General features: G+C 58.4%; 1 protein-coding gene across 1 annotated transcript in view; it reads right to left on the reverse strand.

The window, feature by feature from the left end:
• The window catches only part of HMCN2 (hemicentin 2), a 144,171-nt gene that overhangs the window by 51,300 nt on the left and 80,374 nt on the right, over window positions 1-12,497 (reverse strand). Inside the window, exons 37-48 of the mRNA XM_059410538.1 lie at window positions 12,309-12,404; window positions 11,429-11,605; window positions 10,779-10,936; window positions 9,805-9,928; window positions 8,105-8,280; window positions 7,000-7,096; window positions 6,721-6,840; window positions 4,759-4,920; window positions 3,775-4,056; window positions 2,337-2,504; window positions 1,091-1,204; window positions 517-603 (exon numbers count right to left, since the gene is read on the reverse strand). Of these exons, the coding sequence (XP_059266521.1) occupies window positions 517-603; window positions 1,091-1,204; window positions 2,337-2,504; window positions 3,775-4,056; window positions 4,759-4,920; window positions 6,721-6,840; window positions 7,000-7,096; window positions 8,105-8,280; window positions 9,805-9,928; window positions 10,779-10,936; window positions 11,429-11,605; window positions 12,309-12,404 (1,761 nt within the window). The remainder of the gene's footprint in view (window positions 1-516; window positions 604-1,090; window positions 1,205-2,336; window positions 2,505-3,774; window positions 4,057-4,758; window positions 4,921-6,720; window positions 6,841-6,999; window positions 7,097-8,104; window positions 8,281-9,804; window positions 9,929-10,778; window positions 10,937-11,428; window positions 11,606-12,308; window positions 12,405-12,497) is intronic.

Raw genomic sequence — 12,497 nt, forward strand, 5'->3', positions numbered from 1 at the left:
TCCATCCATCCATCCATCCATCCTTCCACCCACCCACCCAGGCAGCCACCCAGCCCAGTCCAAAAGCATTAATGGGAGCCTACTCTGCCAGACACTGGGAAAACCATGGTGACAAAGCAGTCCTTGGGTCCTCAAGGACCTCAGAGTTCAACTGGGGTACACAGATGTCCCAAGGTTATTACAGTCCAGTGTGCTTAGTGCTGGGACAAGAAAGCCCTGGGGCCTGTGGGAGCACAGTGGAGATAACCCACGGGCCCAAGGGGTCAGCCAAGGACTCCCTGTGGAAACTTCTGGAACCAGAGTTCTATAGTCAGGTGAGGAGAGGGGAGTGTTTGGGGTCAGGGGCTTAGCGGGCACAAAGATGAGCAGAAATGTGGTGCCAAGTTCATGATACAGAGAGACCCACCACGAGGACCAGTGGGGCTGAGGGCAAGCAGGGACTCCCCCCCAGCACCCCCTCTTCTCTGAAGCTGCCTTCTCATGCTTCTCCTAGCCTACCGTGTGTGTGGCCCTTACCTGTGGCATTACACATTAGATGAGCTGTCTGCCCCTCAGGGACCTTGACTGCCTCCTCCAGGTCCTCGTTCTCAATCCTGGGAGGCACTGCAAGAAGCAGGGAGACAGAAGGTTCCTGACCAGGGCTGGCTGAATGACTGTGAAGCAGGAAGACAAGAGGCCAGAACCAAGAGCCCAAGGCGACCGCCTTCAATTCCCTGCGCCTCGGTTTCCCGTCCCACTGTGCCTGCTTCCATGGGGCAGTGAGTTCAATAAACATCTGGTGTTGGCTGAGGGAAGTACCAGTGCCTCTAGGGGGAGGCCCTGGTCAGAGGAAGGCGGTTGAGTGGTGTTGAGAATATTTGCCCCCTGCCACTTGGGGTTAGTCTTTACTGTTTCTGGAAAGTTCCATGGCAGCCTCAGAGCAGAGGTTAATGATCAGGCACAGAAGACAAAGCTTGGCCTCTCCCTCCTTCCTGTGCTGAGCTCCCTGCTACAGCACGAGCCCTAAGTCCTGGGCATGGGCCCTCCAGAAGCTCCAAGCTGGCAGAGGAGGAATTCATGGGGTCCACATGAGAATGGGGGTGTGACATACCCAGGACCTTGACGCTGAAGTTTCTCCGAACCTCCCCAGCCTCGTTGCTTGCCAGGCACGAGTAGAAACCTGTGTCTTGCTCCTGTGCCCGGGTCAGCCTGAGCATCCAGCCACCTGCGGGGGGAAGAGGAGCGGGCTCCAAGGACAGCTAGAGCAACCTCGGTCCTAGCTGGAGCCCAGGCTGCCCACCAGGAACAGGAGTGCACCAGGTGTTGTCATTAGACGTGTATGTGTCTGCCTCCCGCAGTGCTCCTTTCCTCAGATGGGGAAACTGAGGCCCAGGAGGGTAAACGGGTGGAGGGAGGCCCCTGGACATTAGACGGGCACGTGGGTAAACTTGAGGACCCTGTTCTAGTAAGAAGGCTCTGTCCCCTGGCTACCCCTGGTTCTGGGGATTGACTGGGGCTAAAAGGACAGCAATAGGCTCTGCAGTCCTGGGCCAGGCCAGAGGCCCCCATTTTATTCCAGCAGACCTAGGAAAAAGCCTTCTTCTCCCAAAGACCTCTCAAAGGCAAGCCAGTTTCTCCCAGGGGATCCAATCAAGGATCATCTAAGAACATGTCATTATGGCTTTTCCTGTGCCCAGGGCAGACATCACTAATGGATTGCCAAGCTCCATTTTGCCCAGATGCAGTCTCTGAATTTATATCACAAGGCGTTTGGCAGCCCCTACCAAGTGCTCAGAAGTGGTGCACGGGGGAGAGTATATTTGCCATCCCAGCTTTGGCTGTGTGCGACAAGTGATGAGTCACTGGCGTTAAAGCTGAACTTGCCATTCCTGCAAGATTTGGACACTGCCTCTTGGTCCTCAGTTTCCCCATCTGTATACCAATAAGAACCATCACAAACCAGCTTTGTGGGCAGGACAAATATGCAGAGAAGGTGCTTGACTCAGCATTTCTAAAGTATGTTACTGTTCAGGAAGATGTTACAGATGTGCCCGAGATTTTTTTTTTTTCCCCCGGCAGTACTTATCAGAACCTAAACTATGCAAAGAATCACTGTCAGTCTTCAGGAGGGGAACAGGGCCAGAAGTCTTTTCCAGACTTACTTAAATCTAATTGCTTCTCCTGGAGTACCTCACCTAGCGAGTGTTTTTGGTTGCATCCTTGGGGGACCAAGAGCTCAGTGGTTATCCCAACCAGGCCTGGCAGCAAAGGGTCAGAGGTCATGGACATGTGATAAACAGAGGCAGAGACAGAGGGCCAGACCTCATAACCAGATGCTCCCCTGGCTGGCACCTTACCTGCCAAGAGGTAGGTGTCCTCCCCGGGGCTGATGGGCTCCTCTCCTCGGAACCAGCGAACCCCCGGGGGTGGTACACCTGTGGCTTCACAGAGCAGCGTCAAGGGGCTGTGCAAGGTAGCAGAGATGTTGGGCAGTGAGTCCAAGTCTCCGATGAGCTGTGGGGGCACTAGACACAGAGCAGAAACCGCATATGGGGGCTGTACGCTCCTTCCCTGCCCCCTAACAGCTCTCCCGGGCAAGGACCCCCCACCCCCAGTCAGGGATGTCCCAGGAGCAGAAGTGACAAGACCAGATTGGCTCCCACTCAAGGGAGTGACTGGTGGCCACAGGCTGGGCTTTGGCTTCAGGCAAACACCTTGGACCTCAGTTTCCCCACCCAGTCCAAGGGAATGCTAGGAGGATTCTACAAGCACTTAGCACAGTGTCTATGCTGAGCAACAAGACAGGAGTGAGAGCCAGGGGTCTGCAGACACACCCCTGAATCCACACAGCAGAGGCGAGGGACACTTCTGCACTTTCTAAAGGATCCATTCCAAAAGGAAGCCACACTCTATCAGGCAGGGAGAAGTGGGCGAGGCCAGGGACCCCTGGGAGGTAGAGGGGGGAGGGAGCTGGCAGAGAGCATGATGATCCTTAAACCCAGCCTGAGCCACCTTATCTCTTAACACTTCTTGCCCCTACCCTGAAGCATACAGTTAGAGCTCAATCAAGGATTGGAATCAGGGGCACCTGGGTGGCTCCGTGGGTTAAAGCCTCTGCCTTCGGGCTCGGGTCATGATCCCAGGGTCCTGGGATCGAGCCCCACATCGAGCTCTCTGCTCAGTGGGAAGCCTGCTTCCTCCTCTCTCTCTCTCTCTGCCTACCTCTCTGCCTACTTGTGATCTCTGTCTGTCAAAGGAATAAATAAAATCTTAAAAAAAAAAAAAAAAAGATTGGACTCAGAAGACTGTTGCAGCTACCCTGAAAATACCCTATCACCTCTCCAGGCTTCTGCAGAGTCTGTTCCCTCGGCCCTGCACACTGTTCCCCTCACCAGGGCACCTCGTTCATTCCTACTCAGCTTTTACATTTCAGCTAATGTAAAAGGAGGCTGCCCTGACTTCCCATGCCAGTGTCGGGGCTCTTCCTTGTGTTTCATGGGCCCGGGATCCCCCCGTGCCCCATCACATGAGTCATGCAGAACAGAGACTGCTGATTTCTCCAGGGCCAGGAAGGGAGTAGGGAACAGCAAGCAAGGAAGAGAAGGAGGGAAGAAACGAAGGCTATTTGGAGCCAGTCGTGACCCTGAGAGCAGTATTCAAGGCCTCCCCCAACAGCGCCCCCTCCGTGGCCTGACTCCTGGGAGAACAAGCGGCTGTGCCTGTAGGCTGGGCTGGCCTTGCCCTCTCCGGTCGGCCCCACTCCCCGTCCCCCTCCAGCTCGCAGCCGGTCCTCACCCAGCACGGAGAGCGTAAACCTCCTCTCGGCCCTTCCGGCCACGTTCTCGGCCACGCAGCTGTAGCGTCCGCTGTGGGCAGCCTGAGCCCCCTCCACGCGCAGCTTCTGACCGTGGTTCTGCAGCCGCAGGCCAGGCGCGGCCGTCAGCGGCCGGCCGTCCCGTTCCCACGTCACCTTGGGCGGGGGCTTCCCGGTGGCGTGGCACTGAAGGGTGGCCTCCCCATCCTGCACCACAGAGACCTGCGTGTGGGGCTCCTGGGGGCCAGCGATCTGAGGGGGAACTGAGGAGAAAGCCCGTGAGGGTGGGCCGCCACGGCCTCTGGGCACCAAGCCCTCCCCAAGATCCAGGCCCGCCCCTACGCAGGCCTCTGCGCCACCGGCCACTTGCTGGCTGTGTGATCTTCAGGTGGCCTCACCACTCGGGGCACCCATGTCCCATCTCTATAATGGGGTCACGGCAGTGCCCTTGACCCCTCCCCCGCACCCTGGGCATCAAGGGCCAGACGCTGTTAGGAGGACAAGGTCACACAGCGCAGCCTGACCAACGGTGAGGGCGCTCCCTCCTCAGAAACCAGGGCCTTCCTGGAGCCTAAACAGTCACTGGGACCATTTGGGGTGCAGCAGGATAGCACATGTGGGAGGCTGAGCGGGGCGCTTTCCAGTTTTATTTTCTAGAACGATTTTTACAAGGCTGCGTACCTAATTTCATCCTTGCTGGACTAGAGAATGTAGGAGCGTCACATACATTTTACATCGCTTTGTTTCCAAGGGTTTCAAGATACATTTGGTTTCTCTGGGCCAAGGGGGGCTGCTTGGGATCCTGTCGCCCCTCTCTCGTGCCGCTCACGAGCGGCAGCAAGCTGGCCGGGAGGGGCCAGCCGGCGCAGAGGGCACGGGACATTGTCTTCATTGCCACAGTTCCTGCCCCGCCCCCCACCTGCTGGCCCCTTCCCCCCAGTTCAGGCTGTCCCTGCCCCGCTCACCATGAACCTCCAGCAGCTGATCCTGGCTGCTATTTCCCGCCACGTTGCTGCACTCACAGGTGTACGTGCCATCCTGGGCCTGCTGGGCCTGTCCCAGGTACAGGAGCCGCCCCACAGCCGACACCTGCTCGAGGCTGTTCCCCTCCCCTGGCAGGGGCCGCCCTGGATGCAGAGAGAAAGAAGCCTCTGGTCCTTCCACCCAAAAGCTCACCCTCCCCTCCCCGGTCCTGGCCAACTCTTGCTCAGGCCTTCAGGTGTTCGCTTCCACGTTCCCCTCGACCAGGAAGTCTTCCCGGAGTGACAGAGCTGTTCCGGCACACCCTCTGAGCTCCCACAACCCCCAGGCTTCTCCTCAGTGCAGAGCTGCCTGCAGATCAGTGTCCCGTCTGAATTCCAGCCCAGCCTAGGCCTCCAGGGGGGCCGACCCTGCCTCACCCTCCCTGGGATCCTTAGGGGCTCCTTGGGGCCAGACACGTAGTCGGGCTCAATGAAGGCGACGGAAGGCTCCATCCGTCCAGCTGCAGCGAGCTGGGGAGGGACAGCAAGCTGCTTCCCCTTAGCTTTTCTCTGTCCACGTTCTCTCCCCTGCTGGCTTGCCTTGCTGCGCCCAGGCGGATCCCTAGCCAGCTCTCTCCTCCAGCTCCAGACCCCTCCCCCTGACTGCCCACTTGACCTCTCACAGGGTGTCTAACAGAGGCTTCCAAATTAACAAGCCCCAAACTCCAGGTCTGCCCCCAGACCTGCCCCCCAGTCTCTCCCTCTCGGTGATGATGACACCCCTTCTCCTGACTCTCAGACCAAAACCTCTCGTTACCCTGACTCCTCCTTCTTGCTTCCCATCCGAGCCGGCAGGAAATCTGCCAGCACTGCCCTCAAAACGCAGCCAGACTCTGGAGCCCTCTCACCCCGCCACGGCTACCCGCCTGCTCTAGGCGGTCAGGATCTCCCACCTGGAACCCTGCACCAAGCCTCTCCTGGGCCATCCTTGCTCTATGGTGTGTTCTCAGCACGGCCGGCAGGGTAGATTTGCTAGAGTCTACACAGGATTGTGTCGCGTCTCCATCCAGAGCCTTCACAGCAGCCCCATCCCTCGCCAGGTAAAAGTCAAGATCGCTACAGTGGCCTCCCGCGCAGCCCCCGTCACTCTGGTGACCATCTCTGGTTACCTGTCTCTTGCTGACTTGGCTCCAGCCCCTTCCCTCTTTGCCTGTTCTTCAAACTTGCTAGGCCTATTCCTGCCCCAGGACCTTTGCACCTGCTCATACCTCTGCCTAAAATGTTTTTCCTTATAATACTCTCATGCTCATCCCTCCCTAACCTTCTCCAGTTTTGCTTGGCGAAGCACCCCTGGCCACCCAGCCTGATATTGCAAACATCCTCTCCCTCTTCTGCTTTTATTTTCCTCCACAGATCACACTTTCCATCAAAGTTATGCACTAACTCTCTGTTTATTATCTGACTACCCCAATCCACCACCCTATCTCCAATGCTCAGAAGGGGCCCTGGCACAAAGAGGCTCTCAGTAAATATCGGTTAAATGAATGAATCCCAAATATTTGTGGAGCTATTATCTTGTACCAGGTGCTGGCCTGGAACTCAGACAGTGCCCCACGGGACTCAGACTCCTGGGACAGCAGACACTGAAGGACTGAGATGGCTACATGACAGGTTAACACAGAGGGGCCGTGTCCAGGAGGCCCTGCCCTGGCCTGGGGTGGGGGCCGGGGAGGGCTTTCTGGAATGACCCATCCAACTCCCCCTGGCTGGGAAGCAGCTGGGGCCCCTGGCAGACTCGGGGACTGAGCAGACAGGGGCTGAAGGCAGCATCTCTTCCCTAACTAGCATCCTTACCCCCCAGTGCCATAAGCCCCCCATCTCCAGCTCAGTTAATCTGGGGGTTGGGGCACCAAGCGAGGGCAAAGGGACACTGAGGGCAGGGCTGGGCGAGGGAAGCAATCCTACCGTCCTTCTTCCAGGTGATCTTGGGGAAAGGGATGCCCCGACATTCACAGGACAGCCTGGTGGGTTGCCCCTCGGTCACGGTCAGGGTGCGGGGCTCCCTTGAGGGGAACGCAGGAGGCACTGAGGAAGAACAGAAGAACAGGGAGAGACGTGGGTGAGTAGTGGGCTGGAAAGGGAGAGGGACGGACAGTGGAGAAAGCCTGTGTCCTGGAGCCACTGAGGCAGCATCCCCTCAGGGGGCCGGGGGAGGGAGCCCAGACCAGCCCCCGAGACCCTCACCCCAGACGTTCAGGTTGTAGTGCTTCTCCGAACGGCCCGCCTGGTTCAGTGCCTCACAGGTGTAGCGGCCTGCGTCCCCCAACTCCGCTCGGCTCACCTGGCAAGAGCAAGAAGGACCCATCGGCGGGGGCAGCACAGAGATGGGGTTACCCCTAGACAGACTGTGTGACCTTGGGCAGGTCACTTTACCTGACTGCACTCACCCCTCCCCCTCCTGGAACCCGGGGCGGTGACAGCACCTCTCCCCTCTACTGCACCTGACGTTTCCAGAAGCCACGGCTTGTGGTGGCCTGATGTGGGCCGGGCCCGTGGAATGGGTTCCCCAGCCCTGCCAGCCTCACCCCCATTTCATTTCCACGCCCGGCCCTGCTAAGGACGATGGGCACACGCTGGGCCAGCCCCTCTCCTGCCTTTAACTAGCTCCCGGCCTCTTTGGAGAGTCCCACCGGAGAGAGCAGAAGGGGAGCTGGGGAATGAGGGGGGCAGGAGATCCTGCCCTCAGAGGCCAGATCCTGACGGAGGGGGTGTGAGGAAGCCAGCCTGGGCGTTAGCAGGGGAGGGAGGGCACACGGTCCGGGCGGCGGAAACCAAATCGAGGTGCTCAGAGTTGGGACCGATCGCGTCTCACAAGGTAGAGGGGATGATCACATCCCCCCGCCCCAGCTGACATGGACCAGCTGTCCTAGGGGCCGGCTTTCATTTTAGAAGAATCCCAGCCACCCCAGGAGAAAGGTGGCAAGGCGCGTACAGGTGACGGACCTGAGGCCCGTGTGGTCAGGACATTGCCTAAGGTGGCACGGCCAGGAGGCAGTGGGGCTGAAATGCAACTCCAGGCTGACCCAGAGTCCCTGACTCTCACCCCCCCTTCCCTCGCTGGGCCAGGGGCCCGAGGAAGGGCTCTAACGCCCAAAGGCCCGGAGGCCTCTGAACAAGGAACGAAAACAGGTGGCAAGAGAAAGGCTCAGCTTTGTGGGGACTGTGGGAGGCCCTGCAGCGGCTTCTGACCAGGTCTGGAGAGTGTACCCTGGGCCCTGGGTCATACAGAGCTGAACTACCCTTGTCGGGGGCCCCCGCAGGCCCGCCGGCATCCCAAGAGGCCACCCACCTCCAACAGGGCCTTGTCTGCAGAGAGGTGGACGCCGGGCCGCGGCTCCAGGGGGCGGCCATCCTTCCTCCAGCTCAGCACGGGAGGGGGCACGGCTTGGCTCTGGCACTCCAGGGTCACGGACTCGTTGGCCACGACGGACACGTTCAGCTCTTCCCCGAGGATGCTTGGGGGCGCTATGGCGGGAGCGGGAGAGGAGGCTCAGGGGTGTGGGTGGAACCGGGGTCAACACCAGCGGGTGGGGAGTCCGCGTTAGGAGGGGGTCCCCGCCTTGAGCTGTTGGCCCCTTATCCTCCCCTCCAGGCCCTTCCCAGTCCTGCTCCAAGAGGAGGCCCCCAGATCTGAACAGTCTGGTGGTTCGTAGCAAGGTCAATATCCCGCGTGCGATTTTGTGCGTTAGCGACACGAGACGTCACCGCCGAGGGAAAGTGGGCAAAGGGGACCCAGGATCTCTCTGTATTAATTCTTACAGCTGCATGTGAATTCACCTGTGAACTTACAATTATCTCAACATTTTTTTTTTAGAGCTACAACATCTTTATTTATTTAAGTTTTTTTGAAAAGCAGATCCCTGAGGCACCTTTTCCCCCAGTGCAAAAATAATCAGAGAGGTGTGGCAGTTAGGAAGGCCGGGTCTGGCGTCAGAGCTCCTGGGCTGGAGTCCTGTGTCTACCACTCAGGCACTGTGTGAGGCCCTGTGTGAGGCCTCTCGGGGCCTCGATTCCCTCATCTGTAAAGAAAGTACCCACCTCACAGGGGCTCTGTGAGATTAAACATAGTGAGAACTTGGGCACCCAATCCCTGTTAACTCTCACTCCAGCAAAGGGAAAGAGCTAGAGTGGACGGCTTCCTCATCCCCTCATCACCCAAGGCTCTATGTTTCCCAGAGTTCTCAAACACTCGACAAACTCTCCGCAAAATCTCGTAAGAGGGATTGTTAAAACAGCAGTGGACTGTAACTGTGTGGTTTGTGAGGGCAGTGAATCCCATGAGGCCCTCTAAAGCGGGTGCTATCTTCACGCCATTTCACAGATGAGGAAAGGGAGGCTCTGGGGCGCCTGGGCGGCTCACTCGGTTAGGCATCCGACTCTTGATTTCAGCTCAGGTCATGATCTCAGGGTTGTGGGACCGAACCCTGCATCAGGCTCTGCACTCAACAGGGGGTCTGCTTGTTCCTCTCCTTCTGCTCCTCCCCCTGCTTGCTCTCTATCTCTTAAATAAATAAATAAAATCTTAAAATAAAAAAAGAAAGAAAGAAAGGGAGGCTCCGAGAAGCAGAGTGAGTGGCCCACGCTCACAGAGCTAGGAAGCGACAGAGGCAGGATTTGAACCCCACGTCCAAGACCCTCATGAGCTCCAAACACGCACCCGACTGCCTTTCCAGAATGGAATTACCCCCTTTGACCTAGGACAGTGAGGACATCTGATTCCTGATGAGGCTCAGTGCTCTTCCTGCCACGTCTCCCTCTGCCTGCTCCCTGAACACACGGACGGAGCTCCTGGCTGTGCGGCTGCCTGCCCGCCCGCCCACGATGGGGGAGCTCCCCTCCACCTGACCCCCAGTGAGGGCAGCCACAACCTCAGGCTGGTGCCTCCTACATCCAACAGCCCCTCGCTTTCCGGATGAGGTGGGGGTGCCCCCAGCCCCAGCTTCTTGAGCCACTGGCCTGGACTAGACAGCACCCGAGCCTGAGACTTACTGTGGACAAAGAGCACGACATCCCTGCGGTCCTCGCCCACCGCACTCACGGCCACGCAGGAGTAGCTGCCAGAGTCCGAGGCCCGGGCACTGGCCAGGGTGAGGACCCGGCCCCCGGGGAAGACCTGCGACCCCAGAAGGAAGCCAACGTGAGCTTGGGAACCTCTGGGAGCAGCACCCACACCAGCCCTAGTGGGGTCCAGACCCCAGAGCTGCCCCAGGTGCCGGGGAACCTGGAACTGTGCCCAGACCTTGAGTCTGCTGCTGGCCGGTAGGCAAATGACATCAGTACCCCAGAAGAGTCCTCTAGCACAGGGCTACAGCTAGTGAGCCCCTGAAACGGGGCTGAACCCCAAGGATAAAATATACACACAATAGACTTCAAGAGCCAGGACACAAAGAAAGATGTAAAATATCTTGATAATTTCTATATTCGTCATATGATGAAGAGATTTTTGGATAGTTTGGGTTAACTAAAATATGTCATTGAAGTTGGTTTCATTTCTTTTTACTTATTTGAATGTGGCTACTGCAAAATTTAAAATTACATATATGGACGGCTCGGGGCACCTGGGTAGCTCAGTGGTTCCGGCTCTTGGTTCTCTTGGTTCCGGCTCAGGTCATGATCTTGGGGTCATGGGATCGAGCCCCGCATCGGGCTCCGTGCTCAGCCAAGGAGTCTGCTTGAGACTTTCTCTCCCTCTGCCCCTCCTCCCCATGCATGCTGTCTCTCAAATAAACAAATCAATCTTTTTACAAGTTACATATAGAGCTCGCGTTGGGGGCGTGCGTTGTTTCTGAAGACCGCGAGGCTCTCGGCGCGTCTCCCTTCGGCAGCTCTGCTTCCTCCCTCGGGGGAACCATCCTTGGCGGCTCCTGCTTCTCCCTCACCTTGGAGCTCCCCGGGCCCGACTCTGCTCCTAGCGACCCAGTGAGGCACCAGGTAGGAGAGCGAGGGCTGCCCAGCCTGCTGACCTGGAGGCCTGAGGCCCCTGCAGTGGACACGGGGTTTCCATCCTTCAGCCACATGAGCGTGGGGCTGGGGGTTCCGGTGGCATCACAGGTCAGCCGGACCGGGGCGTTGAGCAGGACGGGGCCCGGCAGGCTGGGCGGCAACGTGATCCGTGGAGGCACTGCGGGGTGGGGGTGACACAAGGCACAGGGTGAGCCCCTGGCTGGGGCACCCCACGGGACACACAGCCTCAAAGAACAGTGCAGGGACTGCCACTCCCAACATGGGTACATCACTCTATAGCTCTCAGGGTGCTCATCTCTTCCCTATAATACCACCATGAGGCTTCTACAGATGGGAAATGACCTTCTGCCCAAGGCTAACCAGCTAGAAAGGGACAGAAGCAGCACTTGAACTTGGGTCTTCTGGTCAGCACGAGGTGGTTATTACGGGGATGGCATGGGGTAACCAGGCTGAGGATCCCTGGGCAGAACTGATGGACGGATGATTGATGGGTGGATAGAGAGACAAGGGATAAATGGATGGATGGAAGGACGGACAGATGATGGGTGGATGGATGGAAGGTTGAATGGATGGACGGACAGACTGACAGACAAATGGACGGAAGGACGGCTTTCAGGACAAGGACCCCTGCAGTCCCAGGGCAGCTCACCGTTGACCCGTAGCCCATACCGCAGCTCTGTGCTTCCTGCCACGTTGGTTGCCACACAGCGGTAGCTCCCAGCATCAGAAACTCGTGCCCGCTCAATGTGGAGAGCTCTGCCATCCGCCGACACCGTCACTCCCTTCCGGGCAGAGACGGGCTGGCGGCCCTTGAACCAGGAGGTATCTGGGGGAGAGAAGAGAGACACAAGCGCTGCGACCAGCCCTTTAGACTGTGCCCGGATAACGAGCACCCACAGAAGGCTGCCCGGGCGGGCCACAAGGCAAGCCGGAGTTCTCCAGGGAGGAGGGCAGAGCTGTCTGGGACAGGACACGGGCAAGGGGGAAGTTCCACGGGATGGAGCCTGGGGCAGCCAGGAGCCAGGAGAGTCATAAACCAGCCCGACGCCCTCACTCCTCTCCCTGCTAGGAAACCACGAGGGAGACCTTGAGAGGGAAACATGGTGCACCCCAAATCAGTGCCCTTGTAGGCCTGGGCCGATGGAGCCGCAGCTTCCTGACGTCCTGCCGGCGCCCACCCTGTCTCACACCCAGCCCTGAGCTCCTGGTCTTTCCCCAGCTGCCGTTCTAGAGAAGAGCCCCAGACAACAGCTCAGACAGCTGGCCCAGGGCAGTCCTGTGCAGTTGCAAACTCTGAACAGAAGCCCCCGCACATTTGCTTCAGACACCAGTGCATGTGCTCTGGACCCTGGCGGTGACTGGCGTATTGACATGGAAGAGAGCAAAATTGGGGAAATAGGGGGAAAGCCGCCTGAATGCTTGCGGTTCTGTCCACAGCCCAAGTGGAGCCTGGGGCACCAGCCAGCCTCATTGGATGGGGAGCTGGGCCCAGCTTGGGGATGGCTTTCAGCCCAGAGGAGGGGTCTTACCAGGAGGGGGCACGCCCGAAGCCAGACACTCCAAGGTTACTGAGGCATTTTCCAGCACTGCCTTGTTCAGCGGTCCCGGCTCAATGTTGGGGGGCACTAGGGGAGACAAGGAGAGCCCCATCTTTGGTGGATGTGGCCTCGGGGGAACTCCTCCCAGCCACCCCTGGTGTCCCTCCCTGGCCTTCCCAA

The sequence above is a fragment of the Mustela nigripes genome, chromosome 9 (assembly GCF_022355385.1).
Source record: "Mustela nigripes isolate SB6536 chromosome 9, MUSNIG.SB6536, whole genome shotgun sequence".
NCBI lineage: Eukaryota > Metazoa > Chordata > Mammalia > Carnivora > Mustelidae > Mustela > Mustela nigripes.